The following is a 19,992-nucleotide window of genomic DNA, read 5'->3' on the forward strand; positions in this document are numbered from 1 at the left end:
ACTGTTTCATCTCAACACACTCTTCCAAGAGCCTCTGAATCGTTGAGTCTAAAGCCAAATTCATCTCAGCACGCTCCAAAAGGAGTCCCTGTTTCGCTGAGTCAAAACTCTGTCTCATCTCGACACATTCCACAGAGAACCGCTGTTTCGTCGAGCCAAAATACCATTTCATCTCAACAAGCTCCTATTAGAGCCCCTGTATCGTTGAGTCCAAAATTTCCTTCTCATAATGAGTCCGCTATGCCGCATTATCCTAAAGAGGAAATTAAAATCAATCCCGAAATTCCTGTCTACGAGGTATCTTCATACTCTAAAAAGGTGTCATTGCCTCACGTATATGTGAGTACTTCTCTTTCCATTCATCCGTTGCGCCTTCTTATCGACACGGGAGCGAGTATTAGTTTGGTCAAACTGTCAAGTTTAACTAAAGCGCCTGAGCTATCTCGTGAAATAGCTAAGATAAAAGGTTTTAATAATGTGAGCACCTATTCAGAAACTTTAGGCACGTGTCAGATGTATTTTACATTGAATAATAATCGCCACGAGTTTAAGTTCCATGTAGTTGACGATAACATTAACCTAGAGTATGACGATATCATTGGCAGCGACTTTTTAAATCATTTCAAAGCCAATATTGACTATACCTCACAATCAGTTCATATATGCGGACAGAGCCTGGACATAAACTATATTCAACCGACTTACGTCATTCCCGCACGTTCCGAAGCGGTCATCGAATGCGCAGTATCTAATTACTCACCTGAACATTATAAAAATAATGAGGGCCTATTACTAGATCATTCTATAAGCGAAGGTATTTATATCGCAAATTGTCTTGTTACTATAAAGCCTAATAAAAGGATTAACGTAACCGTTTTAAATACTACTAACTCTGATATCCAAGTTCGAGACTTTAAAGTCCAGTTAACGCCTCTTGAATATGATACGGCCACAGATATAAACGAATCCGTCAATGCTTTATCCTATTCAGAATCTGACAGACCTCAAAAGGTATTGAATCTAATACGTTGTTCTCATCTAAACTCCGAAGAAAAGGAGGCACTGCTAGAATGTTGTTCTGAGTACACAGATATTTTCCATTTAGAGGGCGAACCTCTATCATTTACGAACGCGATCGAGCACTCTATAGATTCGGGTGATTCAGCCCCTATTCACGTAAAGTCGTACCGTTTTCCTGAGTGCCACAAGGAAGAAGTGGACTCACAAATCCGCAAGATGCTCGATCAAAATATTATACGTCCGTCAACGTCACCTTGGAGCGCCCCTGTTTGGGTAGTTCCCAAGAAGATGGACGCTTCAGGTAAAAAGAAATGGCGTATAGTAATAGACTATCGCCGTCTGAATGACGTCACTGTCTCTGAGAGTTACCCTTTGCCGCTTATTACTGATATATTAGATCAGTTAGGCCACTCAAAATATTTCAGTACATTAGATCTCTCCAGTGGCTTTCATCAGATCAGAATGAACTCCCAAGATGCACAAAAAACGGGGTTCTCAATAAACACTAATTCTAGCAGTACAGGGCATTACGAATTCTTGCGGATGCCTTTTGGGCTTAAAAACGCCCCTTCGACCTTCCAGAAATTAATGAACACTGTCCTTTCTGGTCTCGAAGGTCTCCATGCATATGTTTATCTTGATGACGTCATAATCTACAGTAGTAACTTGACATCTCATATGGACAAAATCAGGTTAGTTTTTGACCGCATCCGAAAGTTCGATTTAAAACTCCAACCTGACAAGTGTGAGTTTTTGCGACGCGAGGTCGCTTATCTTGGGCATATAATCACCGATAAAGGTGTATGTCCAAATCCCGAAAAGGTCAAGGCCGTTTCTCAATTCCCTACTCCTAAGAATCCAAAGGATATAAAATCGTTTCTAGGGCTAGTCGGCTACTACCGTCGTTTTATTAATAACTTCTCCAAGATCACTAAACCACTGACTGCCCTACTGAAAAAAGATGCCACATTTCAATGGTCGAACAGCCAAGAACAAGCGTTCACCACCCTCAAGGATAAATTAACTTCGGCGCCTCTGCTTCAGTATCCTGATTTTACACAACCCTTTCTTCTAACAACTGATGCCTCTAATTATGCGATAGGTGCTGTACTATCTCAGGGCGCAATCGGGTCTGACAAACCCGTCTCGTACGCTTCGCGCACCCTTAATAAAGCCGAGGGCAACTATTCGACTATCGAAAAGGAGCTCCTAGCAATCTTATTTGGCGTGAAAACATTCCGCCCTTATCTGTATGGCCGTAAATTTAAGATAATTACTGACCACAAACCTCTAGTGTGGCTTTTCAATGTCAAAGATCCAGGATCTAGACTCGTCAGATGGCGTCTTAAACTCGAAGAGTACGATTATGAAATCGTTTATAAAAAGGGTAAATTAAATGCAAACGCCGACGCTTTATCGCGTTTCCCCGTAAATGTATTACAGGATAACGAAGGCTCCGATTCAGTTATCTGCAATCAATCGACTTCTAACAACGAAGAAGACGCACGTAATTCACCATCTATATCAGAAACTTACGAGCAGTTTCTTAAAATTATAAAACAGCCTGACGTGTCATTCGACACCGTTATCCAGGAACATAACGAGTCATTGATGAAAGCAAAGTGTAAGCTTATTGCTTATCCGACGTCCATTGACTTAGATGAATCCGTGCCATATTGCAAGGATATCATGGACGCCTCCACTAGTGAACCTAAAATTTGCGACATAGAACGCGAATTAAATACTTACTATTCCACATCTAATGATAATCATTTATTTACACATTTATTTCTAAAACTTAACCACTATGATGAAATGAGTTACAAGGACATATTTAACCTCCTTCGTGATTATAGAGAAATGATAAAGTATTGGTATATGGAAGAAAAAGAATTCGCTATATCAGACTTTACAGATCCTTACACAAGATTATCTTACACAAAACTTTATAATATTTTATCATTTCTATTTCATAACACTAATATAAAAGTAAACATCTATCGTAATTCTATACGTTATCCGACCCCTGACGAGGTCAAAAGCATTCTTAGAGATAATCATGATTCACCACTAGCTGGCCACCCGGGTATATCGCGCATGTTTGATAGAATCAAAACCCAATTCTGGTGGAAAAACATGCGGCAAGACATCGAGGATTATGTGAAAAATTGCCGCTCTTGCCAAATAAATAAACCTCTAAGACAAACGAATAAGGCCCCTATGATTATAACATCTACAGCATCTCGGCCTAACGAAAAACTTTATCTCGATTTAGTCGGTCCGCTTCCTGAAACACATGAACACAAATATAAGTTCTTACTTACCTTACAAGATGACTTGACTAAATTTTCTCAGGCCTATCCTATGCAATCTTGTTCCGCTGAAGAAACAGCGAAATCTTTAGTTCTATTCATATCCCATATGGGGATTCCTAAATTAATAATATCCGATCAAGGCACCAATTTCTGCTCTGATGTCTTCAAACAACTTGAGAAGTTGTTCAGCATCAAACATGTGTTCGCATCTCCTTACCACCCTCAGACATGTGGTAGCCTTGAACGAAGTCATTCTACTCTAAAGGAATACCTTAGATCATATATCGGTGAGAACCAACATACCTGGGACCTCTATGTTCCTAGTGCTATGATAGCATATAATTCAAATATACATAGTACCACAGGTTACTCACCCCTGGAATTGCTTTTCGGGTTCAAACCCTACTTACCTTCAAGCATCGATACTCTTGATACAAACACCTATACGGATTACATCCGAGCCCTTAATCACCGACTATACTACAGTCGTCAGAAGGCTCTCCAAAATATTCAATCCTCAAAAGAGAAATCAAAAACTTATTATGATTCTCGTACGAAACCATTGTCCTAAAATTAAATTATAAATTTAAAAAAACCCCCGACCCAAAAAAAGTACGCAATTATTATGACAAAAGGTTAAAAACGCTAAACCCTATAAAAAGCAAAAAATAACTTTTAACACTACGTAAACTAAATTTTGTCGTGTCGGGGGACCGCTCTAATTCATTACTTTAGATACGTGTTTTTTTTTTAAACGAATGTTGTAATTAGGTAAGTATCATTTGATTTATGTAAGTATTTATGAAGGTAAAAAGCGGTCCCCCGACACGTCAAAATTTAGTTTACGTAGTGTTAAAAGTTATTTTTTGCTTTTTATAGGGTTTAGCGTTTTTAACCTTTTGTCATAATAATTGCGTACTTTTTTTGGGTCGGGGGTTTTTTTAAATTTATAATTTAATTTTATTTCATGCTTTTTAAAGGAGCTCCTTAATTTTTCCTTCTTTCATTTAATTTATTTTATCTTAAGATGGGGTCGCTATATGCGATCTCGGCCAAAGGAAGCTGTTTAACAATCCTCATGACAAACTGGCTCTGGGAGAATTGCACAGATTGAGAAACAATAAAGATTATTCATTCTAGATTTTCAGCAAAAATATAAATCGGTTTATCCGTTTCATTCCAGCATTCCAGGGTTTCATTCGCCACATCCCATTTCCAGCATCAGGTTCTCGTCAATCAGAAACATGAAGAGAACTCGTCAAGACAAATTCAACGAGCCCAAACTCGATGGGTTTACTAAAAGGCAGTTCAGGGTTACGTCTCCTACCTTCGTGCCCTAACAGCAGACCAGCTCAGTGGTTCCAAAAGACATTAGTGTTTCAAATTTCAGATCCCACATATACTTGCAAGTAAACTGAGCGTGTAACATTCCTATCACACCTATCAAACGAGCTGATGACCTTGAAGACCTGAACCGATTTCCACCAAACATAGCTAAGAACACTCCCGACTAACATACCTTTTAAACAAAAAAAACCGCATTACAATCGGATCATCCGTTTGGGAGCTACGATGCCACATACACACACACACACACACACACACACACACACACACACACACAGACACGTCAAACTTATAACACCCCGTCGTTTTTGCGTCGGGGGTTAATAAAACAGGAGACATGGTATATGTCCGTTGCCATCACAAGCAAAATAAGGCCTTATCCCCTGTGTGGAAAGGCCCTTTCAAAATAATAAAACTAAATGGCAACCATTCTGTTACGCTGCTTATTAATCGTAAACACGTACGTCACCACTACGACGAAATCAAGCCGGCCAGTGACGCAACAGTAGTAACGTAATACATGAGCGTTTCATTGTTATTTCAGATCGACGCTGTCATCGCCGATCACATGCGAATACGTTACTTCTATCGTCAGCAGTCCTGGCGTCTACTTTGATAAGCTTCTAGACATTAAGTTCACTAATAGTGATTGGAATGTTATAGCATATGTTGATATAGGTCATGTACAACCTAATTTAGATAAGGTCGAATTTTTATTTGAAAAGCTCAATGTATTCTGCAACTCGTTAGCTTCTTCTAAGATACAGTCCGACTGTATCAATTCGTTGTCCGCTCTAAAAAATCGTCATATTCTTAACGTTAGTAAGTTTTCTTCCGTATCTTATTTATTGGTCGACGAAAAACCTCATATGCGTTTTAAAAGAGGTCTCATGGACTTCGGTGGCTCTCTCCTTAAAACTATTTTTGGCACTTTGGATTCTGAAGACGCGGTGAGATTTTCGAAAGCCATAGACGAAGTACAAACTGATGAGAAACGTCTCGCTCATCTCATGAAAGATAATATTCATGTAATTAAGTCGACCATATCATATTTCAATAACACGATATCTAAGGTCAACGAAAACGAAAACCACATTTTAAGGAACATGGAAACAATCCATAAAATACTAGAAACTGTTGTGAATAGTAACAACAAGCTAGAAATTAAATCTGTATTAAGTTCCTTATTAAATTCATTATATAGAGTCTATTATAATGACTTTGTCTTTTGATATCGAAGATATTAACAATGCCATTCTATTCGCAAAACTCAACGTGTTGCATCCCACTGTACTCAGTCCACACCAATTTTACAGTGAGTTAGATAAGCAAAGGAATAATCTTCCTAGCCATTATGAACTTCCCGTTCCTTTAACGCTACAAAATATACACAATCTTATTGACATTTCACAACTTGTGTGCTTTTTCCATTTAAATAAGGTAATTATTGTTGTCAAGATCCCTCTCGTATTACCTCAGGTGTATGACCTGTATAGGATCATTCCCCTACCTGTTCCCTACGATATGTTGAAACCAGATACCTACGTTCTTATCGAGCCAACTAGCTCATATGTAGCAATCACAGCTGATCGCATGTTTTATTCACTTATCGCAGACATAGACAAGTGCAAGTTAATAAGTGATAAGTGTTACGTGTGTGTGTTAACCAATGTGTTTTCAGCAGTCGCTAACCCTACGTGCGAAACGATTCTCTTAAGTGATGTGATTAGCAAACTTCCTGACATTTGTGTTACAAAACTTATTCACGGTTCAATTGATCTATTTCATAAGTTAACTTTAAATCGTTGGATTTTTGTACAATCTGAACCTGGCAAGTGTCATGTAACTTGTAATGATAAAGACATAAGTTCTGACGTTATTTTGTTTGGTACTGGTATCTTGTCTTTGCCTAGAAACTGTAAGGCTTTTTACAAGACGTTGCAATTCGCCGCTGTTGGCGAAACAGTTATTGGAAATGTAACCAATAAAATATCAAATTTCAACATCTTACAAGATGATTGTTGTGAGCGATCTAAGTTAAATAAAACTCTAGAACGATTACCTTACTCAAAGTTAAATAACTTAGATAATCTTGATTCTCTGCTGCAAGCCAGTATTCACTTGAACTCTTTTGAAGAAGAGATCAATAAGATAGAAAATCCATCTCATTTTCAAATGTATAGCACTCACTATTTGTCTTTTAGTCTATGCATCTCGATGTTAACCTTATTTTACATTTTATATAAGAGTCGTAAGTTACTTTGTCGTACTAATGCCCCATGTTGCATTCAAATATTTAACCAATGTCATAACACAAAAAATAACTCGGTTCCAACCTCTCAAACTGTATTTCATGGTGATACAATAGCACCCGTCAATAAGGACGAGTCAGAGTCTATAGAGGACTTACGAGTGACGCCAACCCCTATTAAAAGGAATATTCTGTTTGGCAAGACTCATGATAATTAATTTGTAATGAATGCACATGGTTTGTAATTAAGTAATAATTTTCTTTCTTTTCATATTGTCATCTTGATTTATCTAGATTTTAATAATTGCTCTTATTAATCAATAATGTTTAATTGTTTAAATACTTTTATTGTTAACTCTAATCTGGATTTCCTTGCATCCTAAATAATGATAAATGTAGTTAATAATTATTATTTTTGAGTAACTTTTCTATCCTTAACAGTTGTATTGATGTCTTTTGAAATTAGTTGTTATTTTTGGTGTTTTAAATATGTTTCTTTTGTTTATTGTAATGTCCGACGTAAATCCACTTAAGCATACGCGATTTAGCATACATGATTTTGCATACATCAATCCTGACATCTCTCATCACTTTGAGATGTGATGATCGATCTTAACGGGGGGGTTGTTATATCGAAATAACCCCTGTTACCAATATAAAATTAAAATGCTGAGTTTCCCATTGCATTGACGTCAATGCAATAGGAAACCGATGTTATTTTAATTAGCAATAATAATATTTCTTCAGTTTTGGATTGGACTTCCGTCGGGCAACTTTCTTTCTATTTTCTGATTGATTCTAATTATTTTTCAATACATTTTTATTTTAGCCAATTAAATAGTTTTTTAAAAAAACCATTTTCCGACCCACTCCGTAACACTCCCCTATAGATAGACAGATTTTGACAAATCTGTCAAAATCTCGAGTTTAATTTAGTTCAACTGGTCAACACGCTCGAAAGTGTAGCGCTAGTGTAGTTTGACAATGTCAATCACGAAACTTTAAGGTAGAATTCCGTGGGTCGCGATTGTCGCAGCCGCGCGCGACAATAGTCAACCTATGAAAATGTGTGGCACCGCTGCCGAGGGCCGCGACAGTCGCGCGCTGCCGACGAATTTCGTGAGCCGCTCGCGGCCGTACGCTTCTCAACATGGTCTAGCGCTTAATAACATCTATAGAATTTTAGTAAAACCAGAATTAAATTGTTGACAATGCCGCGAGCAGCTTACGAAATTCGTCGGCCGCGCGCGACTGTCACGGGCCTCGGCAACGGTGCCATACATTTTCATAGGTTGACTATTGTCGCGTCCACGGAATTCTACCTTTAGAACGAATGCGAAGTGAGAGTGATGTCGAAGTGAAATGTGAGATTTTATAGAATCGACGTACTGATTTCTGTTTATTAATTAAAACCTCAAATTGGAATATTTCAGTTTTGCGTCATTTGATTGAATTGTGCATCAGACTACCTATAGATTTTTGGTAAGGTGTTATGTTCACCTACTCAGTAATTTCGTTGCGTTAAGTTGTACCAATGATGGATACCAAGGTGACTTGGAAAAGACCCGTTGGCTTGTGTGATGGCATCGGGGTGACCAAGGTTTTTATTGTGTTAAGCTGTACCAATGATGGGTATCGGGGTGACCTGGAAGGGACTCGTTGGCCTGTGTGACGGCATCAGGGTGACCAGGAAGAGACCCGTATACATCGGTGGTACAGTTGGTGTCATGTCACTGTGGTTGTGGTTGTGGTCCCTAGGACGCTAAGATGGGCTGAGAGCTCGGTTAAGGGACACAACGGTCATGTGAAGCCTAGCGAGTAGAAGGCGTTGATGTGAATGACAACCGTAGCTGTAATGATTCAGTAATTTACAAGTTGAGTCTGACTAGCAATTCGATCTTTCTTTGATTTCGTGCTTAGTATTTAGTATTTAATGTATCTAGTTTCTTCATTTAAATAGTGATTGCTATTCTTTAAATTGTAACATATGTGTAGGTCTTACTATCTTGCGTAACCAGAAGGTCAGTTGCTGACCCATATGTTGTCAATATTTGACCGGTTGCCTAAGCACTTTCTATTTCTGGCTTAACAGATATCATCTTAGGTGAACTGAGCCTGGAGAACAGAACGAGGTCGACTAAGAGGGCGCCGTGCGAGGTGTTGCTGCACTACTTCTAGACGTCGAGACGTCGCTTGACACTGCAGTGGTAGCGTCGATGCTATGGTAGACCGTGGATGGGTTTGTGGCCGAGTTGACGAGGTTTACCTCGACGTCACGATCAGGTGATCTGTTTCGTTATTTATGTAGTATGGAGACGGGGAGAGAGTAAATGTGAGACATGTGGGTTTACTTTACGACTGTAGGTTCTAATGTAACTAAGGACTTAGGAAGCCGAGACGCCGATTCACGACCATGAAGTTTAGAAAGTATCATGTGATGATGACAGTTACGTAGACAATGCTGATTTTGTGGTTTACGTACTTTGACATACCTAACTGATGGCTTCTGAAAGTGATGATTGGTGACTAACTTGACCGTTACTGTTTATGTATACTGTGGGTACTGGCTCCCAGGGCCGATGTTCCATGATATGTGTGATGTGTCAGATCTTGGGGACTGAATGATGACGGTCGATGTTCCACGACGTGTATTAACTGTGACTGATTTTCGTGTATGCTTGCTGGGACGCTGTAGCACGGCATGGGGTCATGTTAAGAGCTGACCTATCTTGGTCGTAGGTTCTGGTGAGTCTAGCCATGTTGATTAGCACAGTCCAGTGGGATTTGACTATTTGGCCGCGAGGCGGCGTGTGTTGCCATGTGAGTTGGCCACGAGGTGGCGTGTGGAGCCTTGTGAGTTGGCGTTGTGTGTTGGCCACGAGGTGGCGTGTGGAGCCATGTGAGTTGGCATTGTGACTTGGCCACGAGGTGGCGTGTGGTGCCATGAGAGTTGGCATTGTGACTTGGCTGCGTGGCGGCGTGGACAGAGATTGACGACTGAGAACAAGAGACAGAGTTTGACGATAGGCTGACATGTGGTCCGGAGTGATGACAAAGGACATGTGGTCCGAGAGTGACTACAAAGGACATGAGGTTCGAGAGTGACGTTGGGGAACGAGTAGTCAGAGCTTGACGATGAAGTACTAGTGGTCAGAGATGGACGAGCGTGTGACATGTTTGTACAGGCTGTTCTTCATTTCAGACTGAAGCGCCAGAGAAGCTAGAGACACAGAGGCGCACGAGGACGTGCGAAAGTCAGTCTGGCCGTGACGGCGCTTAGTTAAATCGTGGTGGTTCTCCAAAGAGTGTTAGGTGCAATGGGAATCGTCCAAGGAGATTTATTGTAGGCTCATTGTACCTCTCGCTCTTGACACAACACTGAGCACTGGCAGCCGTGAGCAGCCGACAATAATGACAACCGTTCCTTTTGTTTCTAATGACACTCAGTCAGTCAGATTGGTTCGGGCATTGCAAATGGTGGTCACATGATCCTTGGCGTGTCGATGGAGTTCTGTATTTCCTATTTTACGATTATTGAGAGTTATTGGATGTTAATTAAGCTTCGAAGTGTGATTAAAGCAATGATTATATTGTAACATTGAATTTTATTATCCTCGCCCGATATACTCACGCCTACCATGATGATTCCATGATGAACTGTAACGGATTCATAATACCTAACTCCTGATGTGGGGCTACTCCCTACAAACTTATTTACCACAAGGGAAAATAAACAACAAAAGTACACACAACGCCATAAAAATAGATTAAATTTACGTCGTTGGTGGGACAACTGCCTAATTGTCCGATCGAATAAGCGAGCCGAGATACCGGAAATTGGAGCAGACAGGAAGAGGTGCGTTATCAAGCGCTATGGCTTCAGGACTGGAGAGACCGCGGAAATCACAGAACATGTATTCAGTCTTGGTTCTGCTGATTTTCAAGCCAACATTCTCCAGTCTCTGTTGCCAACTCCCCAATCTGCTCCGGATCTCAGGTCCATCCTCACTAACCAGGACAATGTCGTCGGCAAATAGCATGCACCAGGGTGCCTCCTCCTGTATGTCCGCCGTCAAGGCGTCCATAATAAGTAGAAAGAGGTAAGGACTTAAAGCCGACCCTTGGTGCAGGCCCACAGCCACACTAAACTGGTCAGTATTGCCGGCCGACGATCGGACATACATAAAGGACTGCCTGTACATCGCACGAACTAACTCCACGTACTTCCCAGGCACACCTTTCTCTTTCATGGCCCACCACAACACTTCCCGAGGCACCCTATCATAGGCTTTCTCAAGGTCAATGAACACCATGTGCAGATTCCTGTGCACACGTCTGTATTTCTCGCACAATGAGGGTTTTCTAAAATGGCGTCCACGAGGTGGCAGCACCGAGTCGTCAGGTCCAGGTAACTGTCAAAGTGCTTATCTTTACTATGAATAGTGAACGATTTTAGTGTTTTTTTTTTTATTTTATAATTAAAGCACTGCATTATTGTTTTACTATTGAGGTTGAGTAAATAAAAAAAACTAAATCATATTGTGTTAACAAATTTTTCAACAAGCTTTTCCTTAGTACCAGTGACTTTTGCACCCTCTCTCTTAGCTCAATTTTTAGTTCGGAAACCTTATTCTGACCGTAGTCCATAATAAAATCAATAACACTTCCAATATAACAGAATTTCAATAAACAATAAGTTCGGACCCTACAATTCCATACTATTTGACAGCTGTTTGGACCTGACGCATACGAAGCGCCGCCTGGCGGCAGAAAAAGTATCGAAAACCCTCATTGGCGAAGTGCGAAGATGGCGTCCATTGTCCCTCGACCTGGCATAAACCCAAATTGGTTTTGGGTAATTTCACTCTCTTCTCGCACTCTTTTCGCAATCACTTTCTCCCATACCTTCATAGTATGCGACATGAGCTTTATCCCTCTATAGTTGCCGCAATCTTGCACATCCCCTTTATTTTTAAGATGGGCACTAGCGAACTACTGCACCATTCTTGTGGGATGACTTTTTAGATGGTGGGGTGTCGTGTTCAGAGATAAGTAAATAAACCGAATACTAATTAATACACTTTTATTATCTGACTCCAATTAGGTTACATACGATTTGGTACAGTCACAATATTTAGTAGCGTGCGTTGGTAGTGCGATATACGGGACAACTGAGGAGGCAAACACAATGCAAGTACAGTATGAACAATATTGATGCGTCAACAATTAGTGTAGGTCCCACTACATCATTCCTCCCCTTTTTTTAAAAAAAATTTTTGACAAAAGATTTTTTTACAAAAAAAATATATTCTTATCCAGTTACTATATAATCCAAGAAGTGCTTACAATGTTCACAAACAATATTATTAAATTACAGTCTCAACAAAAATTTGCTTACAGTATACATTTATACAATAACAACTTTGAAACAAGATGCTTGACGGGTTGTGCGATAAGCGCATGTTTGTCTCAGTACTACTGGCTTTGTACCTAATGGCTTAGTGATTAAAAGATACACCTCTCGTGCCTGAGAGTGCAGGTTCAAACTTATGTTCATTATTACAAAGTAAATATCAAATACAGAGTAGAAAAAAATCTATCTTCAAAAAGGATAAAACTTTCTAAAAAAAAAATCTTAAACTAAGTACAAAATGTTCTTAACCTTTGTGTTATACTCTGTTCTCCTCTCTTGGAGTCATTGTGGCCGGCCGGTACCAACAATACAAACTATGCAGAATGTCCTACGATCGAAAAACAAAATATAACACAATACGTCCTGTAACTGCCTTAAATCTATGTAATACACTACTCATATACGTCTATTACAGTTGCGGAACACTTCTAGAGAGTCCGTCTTGACATTTAATGTGATTACATACATAATAGGTAACATGAAATATACATAATCTATATTATATACGATATACGTTAAGGGTAGTTATCATGCCGGGTTACTCTGCTATACATATTAAAAAATAAAATTACACGCTTGGCCTACTCGTACGAATGACCAAGAGTCTCCAGTATCCGACATGATGACGCCATAAAAAATATACATTCACTACTGTTTAACATTCACTACACATTCACACAAATATAATATCACTTGAGAGAACGAGGGTTTTTGATCAGCATATTATTATCACAGCACAACTTTGGCTGTTGACGGCGGACTCATTGTATGTTGAGGTTGCACAGTTTCGACCTTAATACTAGGTAAGGCTACAGAACTGGCTACCATTTCTTTTCTTAACCATTTTCTCACGCCTCTAATGAATCTTCGTTTCAGTGCGTACGCAAATACCATGATTAACATTATTATAATAACTATCATCACTATGCCAATAATATTTAGCTTATTATGCATGTGGGCCACATTAGATACATTTTCGTTTACAATGACGTTCTCTTTCGTTTGATTAGAGCCCATTTTGCTAATTTAGTCCACTATACTGATGTATCGTCTCAACGTAAATGAAATTAAAGATCGCGATACCACAATTTGAAACTAATGTCCTAAATAAATCTGCAAAATTGACATTTTAACAATAAAATAATTTATCGGTATTTCAATGGCTTCTTGCTTACTCGACCAGTTCGCGTAGTATAAACTTTACTATCGGGTTCGTCCGTTTGAATTGTTACTTTTTTCGTAACTTTTCGACAAACGGTATCCCTATTACTATTATCAACTACTTTAGATTGCGATTCATCCTCTATTAACATGTACGCTGGTTTCAGACGATCTATAGAAACTTTAACTTGTCGGTCGGGCAACTGAATACAAAATACTTTATTATCTCTACTTATGACGCGATATGGTCCGTCGTAAGGTGGTTGTAACGGTTTCCGTACTGCGTCATTACGGATAAAAATATATTCACAATCATACAAGTCTTTATGCACAAAAATCTTATTTGGTGACTTATTTTTCCTATTAGATGGCTTTAACCCGTCAATTACAGCTTTTAACTTATTTACGAAATTTTCAGAATCGCTAATTTTCAAATCAGTTGTATCATAAAAGTCACCGGGTACTCTAATATTACTGCCATACAACATTTGTGCAGCGGTTACGCCTGTATCTAATTTTATCGTTGTGCGTAACCCCAACATTACAGTTGCCAATTCGTCAACCCAGCATTTATTATTTAAGCGAGCCATTAACGCGGCTTTTAAAGATCTATGCCAACGTTCTACTAAACCATTACATTGAGGATGATACGGAGTTGTACGTGTCTTTATAATTCCCATTAAAATCATTAATTCTTTGAATAAGTTACTTTCGAACTGACGACCCTGGTCACTAGTGAGCTTTATGGGACAACCAAAACGACTAATCCAACCTTCATATAATGTTTTCGCTACGATTTCTGCAGTTATCTCTTTTAGTGGAAATGCCTCTGGCCAACGAGTGAATCTATCGATAATCGTTAAACAATATCTATAACCTTCTGGCGAGGTTGGTAATGGTCCTATAATATCAATATGTATATGCTCAAAACGTTTAGTACTTTTAAAGGACTCTAAATCGGAAACCGTATGTTTTTGAACTTTCGCTCTTTGACATTTTACACATGTTTTAGCCCATTTACCAATATCTCTATTCATTTCAGGCCAAAAATATCTATCTTTTACTAATTTTTTACTTGTCTTAATACCAGGATGACTTAAATTATGAATAGAATCAAAAGCTAAGCGACGAAATTTTTCAGGTAAATATGGTCTTGCACTATTAGTAGACATTTCGCAATAAACATGTTTATCAGTATCGAGTAACGTTACACGTTTCAATATTACTTTACTGTTGTTGTTTGACGCCCTCAATAATTTTGCAAGCTGTTCGTCAACTTCCTGCGCAGTGGCGAGTTCTGCGAAATCTAACGTCGTGGGACATGTTATTGTTTCAACTCTAGATAATGTGTCAGCAACTATATTATTATTTCCACTAATGTGTCGTATGTCAGTACTAAATTCACTAATAAACATAATTTGCCTAGTTCGCCTAGAAGTTTCTCTATTGGTACCTAATTTAGTAAACGCGAAAGTTAATGGTTTATGATCTGTAAAAATTATTAATTCTTGTCCTTCAACTAAATTACGAAAATGTATGATTGCTAAATAAATTGCTAAAAGTTCTCTATCATATGTACTATATTTCTTTTGTGCTTCAGTTAATTTTTTCGAAAAATATCCTAAAGGTTTCCAATTGCCATCAACTTTTTGTTGCAATACTGCACCTACACTTGTGTCTGATGCGTCCGTCATCAATGACAAAGGTGTATGTGCCGATGGGAAATACAATAAGGTAGCATTTTTAAGATCATCTTTACATTTTTCAAAATTTTCCGTAGCTTCAGGTGTCCAATTGATTTTACTTTTATCCTTACGCTTTGAATTCCCTAAATATTTATTTAACGCTGCCTGATGATCAGCTGAATGAGGTATATGAGCTCTATAAAAATTTAACATGCCTAAAAATCTTCTAAGTTCCTCTACAGTATCCGGCTTTGGAAAATCAATAATCGCTTTAACTTTATCTTCTAATGGTTTAATTCCTTCTGTAGAGACTTCAAAACCCAAAAACTCTAATTTATCTTTACCAAAACTACACTTTGAAAAATTAATCGTTATACCAAATTCATTAAAACGTTCAAAAACTTTTCGTAAATGTTCTCTATGCTGCTCTTCATTTTCCGATGCAATGATGACGTCATCTACGTAATTGAAAAGAAAATCTAAGTCTTGTAAAACAGTATGATGCATAAAACGTTGAAAAGTTTGTGCAGCATTTCTTAATCCAAATGGCATACGCACGAATTCGAATAAACCAAACGGTGTTATGACTGCAGTTTTCTCAATGTCATTTTCCGAAACTGGCACACAATAATAGGCTCTATTTATATCTAGCTTTGAGAAAACCTTTTTATTATCTAACATATACGTAAAATCATGAAGACGGGGAACTGGATATCGATCAGGCTTGGTAATCGCATTTAAACGTCTATAATCTCCACAAGGTCTAATATTCCCGTCCTTCTTAGGAACAACATGCAAGGGACTTGCCCAAGCGCTTTTACTCGGCCTACAAATCCCAAGCTCTTGCATAATCTTAAACTCATTTTTAGCTTTTACGTACCTGTCTGGTGGTAACTGCCTGGCTCGTGCGTGCACTGGAGGTCCTGTGGTCTCAATGTGATGACAAACATTATGTTTAGGCGTTTCTTTGTACGAAACTGGTTTAGTTAGTTCTGGAAATTCACATAATAAATCATAATAAGGGCAATTATTTACGATAGTTTTCAAAGTGGGCTCACTAGAATTAGAAAGATTGCCTTTGGTGCTTAAATTAGTTATTTGATCGATTAACCTTCGTCCGTTCAAGTCAATTAACAACTGAAAATTAGCTAAGAAGTCAGCACCTAATATTGGTTGCTGTACGTCCGCTAATGTAAATAACCAACGGAATGCTCGTCTTAGATTTAAATCTAATTCTAAGTACAATGTACCATACGTGTTAATCTGAGTTCCATTTGCGGCAAAGAGTTTATAACAACACTCACTTGTATTACCTTTCATGTAGGCTACTTTCCGCGGTAACACTGACACGTTTGCACCACTATCCACTAAGAAGTTTAAGCCCGATTTCCTGTCTCTGACACACAGACGGTGATTCCCGAAGGCACGGTCACAGCCTCCCGTCGCAGACTGCACCGACTCTAGTTTTCCGCTGGCTTGTCCTTGTCGTGTTTTTTCTTCCAGTTACATGGATCCACACATTTAGTTGCCTTGCTGCGATACTTATAATGGTAAAAACATAACCAATTTGGATCTTCGAATTTCCTTGTGCGACTTCTTGACCCTGACCTGGATCTGTTGCGTCTAAAGTTATTCCTTCGCCAGTTATTTGAACGGCCTCGTGATCTTGACTCTAAATTTTGTAATCTATCACTCAATTTGTTTATTGCCGAAATAATTTGGTCCTGAGAACCGGATGGGCCTGGTTCCTGTTTGACAGTCGCAACACTGTGTATGGGAGTCGTCGTTTCCATTATTTTATCCGCTATTGATGCTAATTTCTCTAGATCTTTTTCTTCCGTTACAGCTAAAACTCCTCGCACCGAATTTGGTAAATGATTCTGCCACATAACTATGAGTGTTTCGTTATTTACTCGTCCCCTGGCTAGGTCTTGCATTTTTCTTAGTAATTGTGATGGTTTCTGGTCGCCTAATTCCATTTCGCCAATGAGTTTTTTTACTTGCCGCTCTTCGGATTCTTGATATATAAATATCAACTTATTCTTCAAGGTCTCATATTTATTTTTCTCAGGGGGATCCACAAGGATCTGTGTAACTTGCTCAACTGCGTCTGGGGGTAATTTTGAAATAAGGACCTGGTACTTTGATTCGTCGGACATCTTCTGAGGATTTAGAACTGCTTCTGCTTGGATAAACCATGTTCTAGGCGACTTCTTCCAAAATTCCGGAATTCTAGCTGTGATGGAGATGGACGACAGTTGATGTTCTTCAATAACGACCTTCTTGTCTTCAGACGACATTATAATTTCTTAATTTGACGCGCACTAATATTAAGCCGACACTACGTACACTTGTGTGAGTTGCCCCGGTCGTCCGATTCACTGAATTACAAGTCCAAATTCACTGGTTACAGTTCACACTTTCTCCACACGGGGTCACCAATTTAGATGGTGGGGTGTCGTGTTCAGAGATAAGTAAATAAACCGAATACTAATTAATACACTTTTATTATCTGACTCCAATTAGGTTACATACGATTTGGTACAGTCACAATATTTAGTAGCGTGCGTTGGTAGTGCGATATACGGGACAACTGAGGAGGCGAACACAATGCAAGTACAGTATGAACAATATTGATGCGTCAACAATTAGTGTAGGTCCCACTACAACTTCTTCATGCAGCAACTTATTGAAGAATAAAGTTAGCCACATACATCCGTTCTTCTTTAACACCTTCCATACCTCAGCTGGTATATCATCAGGGCCCAAGGCCTTTCCATTTTTCATACTTCTAAGTGCTCTTTCTACCTCATCCATGCTAATTTCTCTTACCAATCCCTTATTTACTTGTGACTCTTGGAGTATTCTATCCCAGACATTCTCCTCATTCATAAGCTTTTCAAAATAAACCTTTCATCTCTCTCTTATTTCATCATCTTTACATAAAACCTTGCCAGACTCTTCTTTCATGCATTTTATGTGGGTTATGTCCCTCGATCGCTTCTCTCTCTTTCGTAATTCGGTAGAGCTCTTTTTGGCCTCTTGGACTGTCCAGGGAGTTGCACAACCATGTATCTCTATCTATCAAACCTTTTCCTCTCGACTCTCCGCACACGTTTTTTGCGACTTCCCTTATATGGCTTGCCATTTCACTCCAACATTCATTCACACATCTACCATTCCATCTCCTTCATTTCTAACATTTTGTCCATAACCTGGTTCCTAAACATATCAGCACATTCTTCCTTCTCTAGCATACGCCACCTAATCCTTGGAGGGGGCCGATCTTTGTTGCTTTTGGGCGAGACAGTTACTTTGACATCCAGGATCACAAGTCGGTGCTGAGCGACTAGTTCAGCGCTTTGCAGTTTTTGACACGCTTTGTAGTTTGTTATATATTTTGATGGACATAACATACCATCAGAGTGCATTTTTAGACGTGACGTTGGTAAATTCAGCCTATTTTTATGCATTAGAGACATTTTTGTTTGTATATCCTGTCTTTTAGAAAAGAATTCTGGATACATTCGCACGAACTAACAAACTTCAAATATGTAAAGGCAGGGGAGGGATAAGATTTTGAGTTCCTGGAAGTGAGGTTTACAGCTGTCAGTGTCTTCGATATTTACCAGTATCCTAATAAGTTTCTTTTGTAGGGTAAACAGCGTGGGCGCGTCAGTACTATTTCCCCACAGGATAACACCATATTTGAGCCATGCGTAAGCGTATGCGTAATATGTAGTTAATGCAGTTTTAAGGTCTGTGGTGTTTTTGATTTCGCGAAGAGCGTACGCAAATTTGGATAATTTTGATCTTACTTTCTGGACGTGTGACTTCCAATTTATATGCGTGTCAATGTTTAGGCCTAATAGGGTGAATTTATCGACTACTTCTAATTTATTTTTTCTAAAGTTAAAGTTAATATGTATGGGTTGTTTTTGGCGAGGGTAGAAAGGAATGGATAATAATAATGGTTCCGAAAAACAAATTAATCTCCAGCGATCTGTGGCCAACTATTATTCTTATTAACCAGCATTATAATGAATTACCGACAAAAAATCCAAAAGATAAACGACAAAAAATATCAATTTTAACTACAAATATGAGCAGGTTCAAATAACTTTTTCTCCTAAAAAAATTCAATCTTCGAGTAATAAAACTAAAGCTATTAATAATATAGCTATAAGCTATAATAATAAATACTGAACTTCCGACAAAATTACTAAGTTACCGACAACAGAGGTTTTGACAAAATAATCATATTTTTGCAACTTGCATGAACTGTTTTAATTTCTATTGTTGGTTATTAAATTTACTTTTTAACTCTCAATAATAATGAAAATACCTCAACAGTTCGGCACGCGCGATCGGGTTCGGGTCGCGTTCAGCTAGTTTTCGTGTGCGAGTTTGAAAGATCCGAGCGCAGTGCGTTTGCAACGACCAATGCTTGCATGTTAAGTCTGTTTATGTTAAGAAAATAAATAGTTTTTGTTGCTTTTGCTTTCGTATTATCTCTAATATAACTAACTAGCCGTTTTCCTGTGGTTTCACCCGCGTCCCGTGGGAGCTACTGCCCGCACCGGGATAAAATATAGCTTATATTACTCGCACATAATATAGCTTTCTAATGGTGAAAGAATATTTAAAATCGGTCCAGTCGTTTTTGAGTTTATCCATTACAACCAAACAAACAAACAAAGTTTTCCTCTTTATAACATTAGTATAGAAGTATAGATAAATGTAGGTACTACAGAAACTACTAATTTACTATATATTAAGGAAACTTAGTATTGTTACGAA

General features: G+C 38.6%; 1 protein-coding gene across 1 annotated transcript; it reads right to left on the bottom strand.

Moving 5' to 3' along the window:
• Positions 1-16,652: 16,652 nt before the first annotated feature.
• On the bottom strand, positions 16,653-17,492 carry LOC124635987. Its single transcript, XM_047171947.1, has one exon. The coding sequence runs from the start codon at positions 17,490-17,492 to the stop codon at positions 16,653-16,655; it is 840 nt and encodes a 279-aa protein (XP_047027903.1).
• Between the last annotated feature and the right edge of the window lie 2,500 nt (positions 17,493-19,992).

The sequence above is a fragment of the Helicoverpa zea genome, chromosome 13 (genome assembly GCF_022581195.2).
Source record: "Helicoverpa zea isolate HzStark_Cry1AcR chromosome 13, ilHelZeax1.1, whole genome shotgun sequence".
NCBI classification, from domain to species: Eukaryota; Metazoa; Arthropoda; class Insecta; order Lepidoptera; family Noctuidae; genus Helicoverpa; species Helicoverpa zea.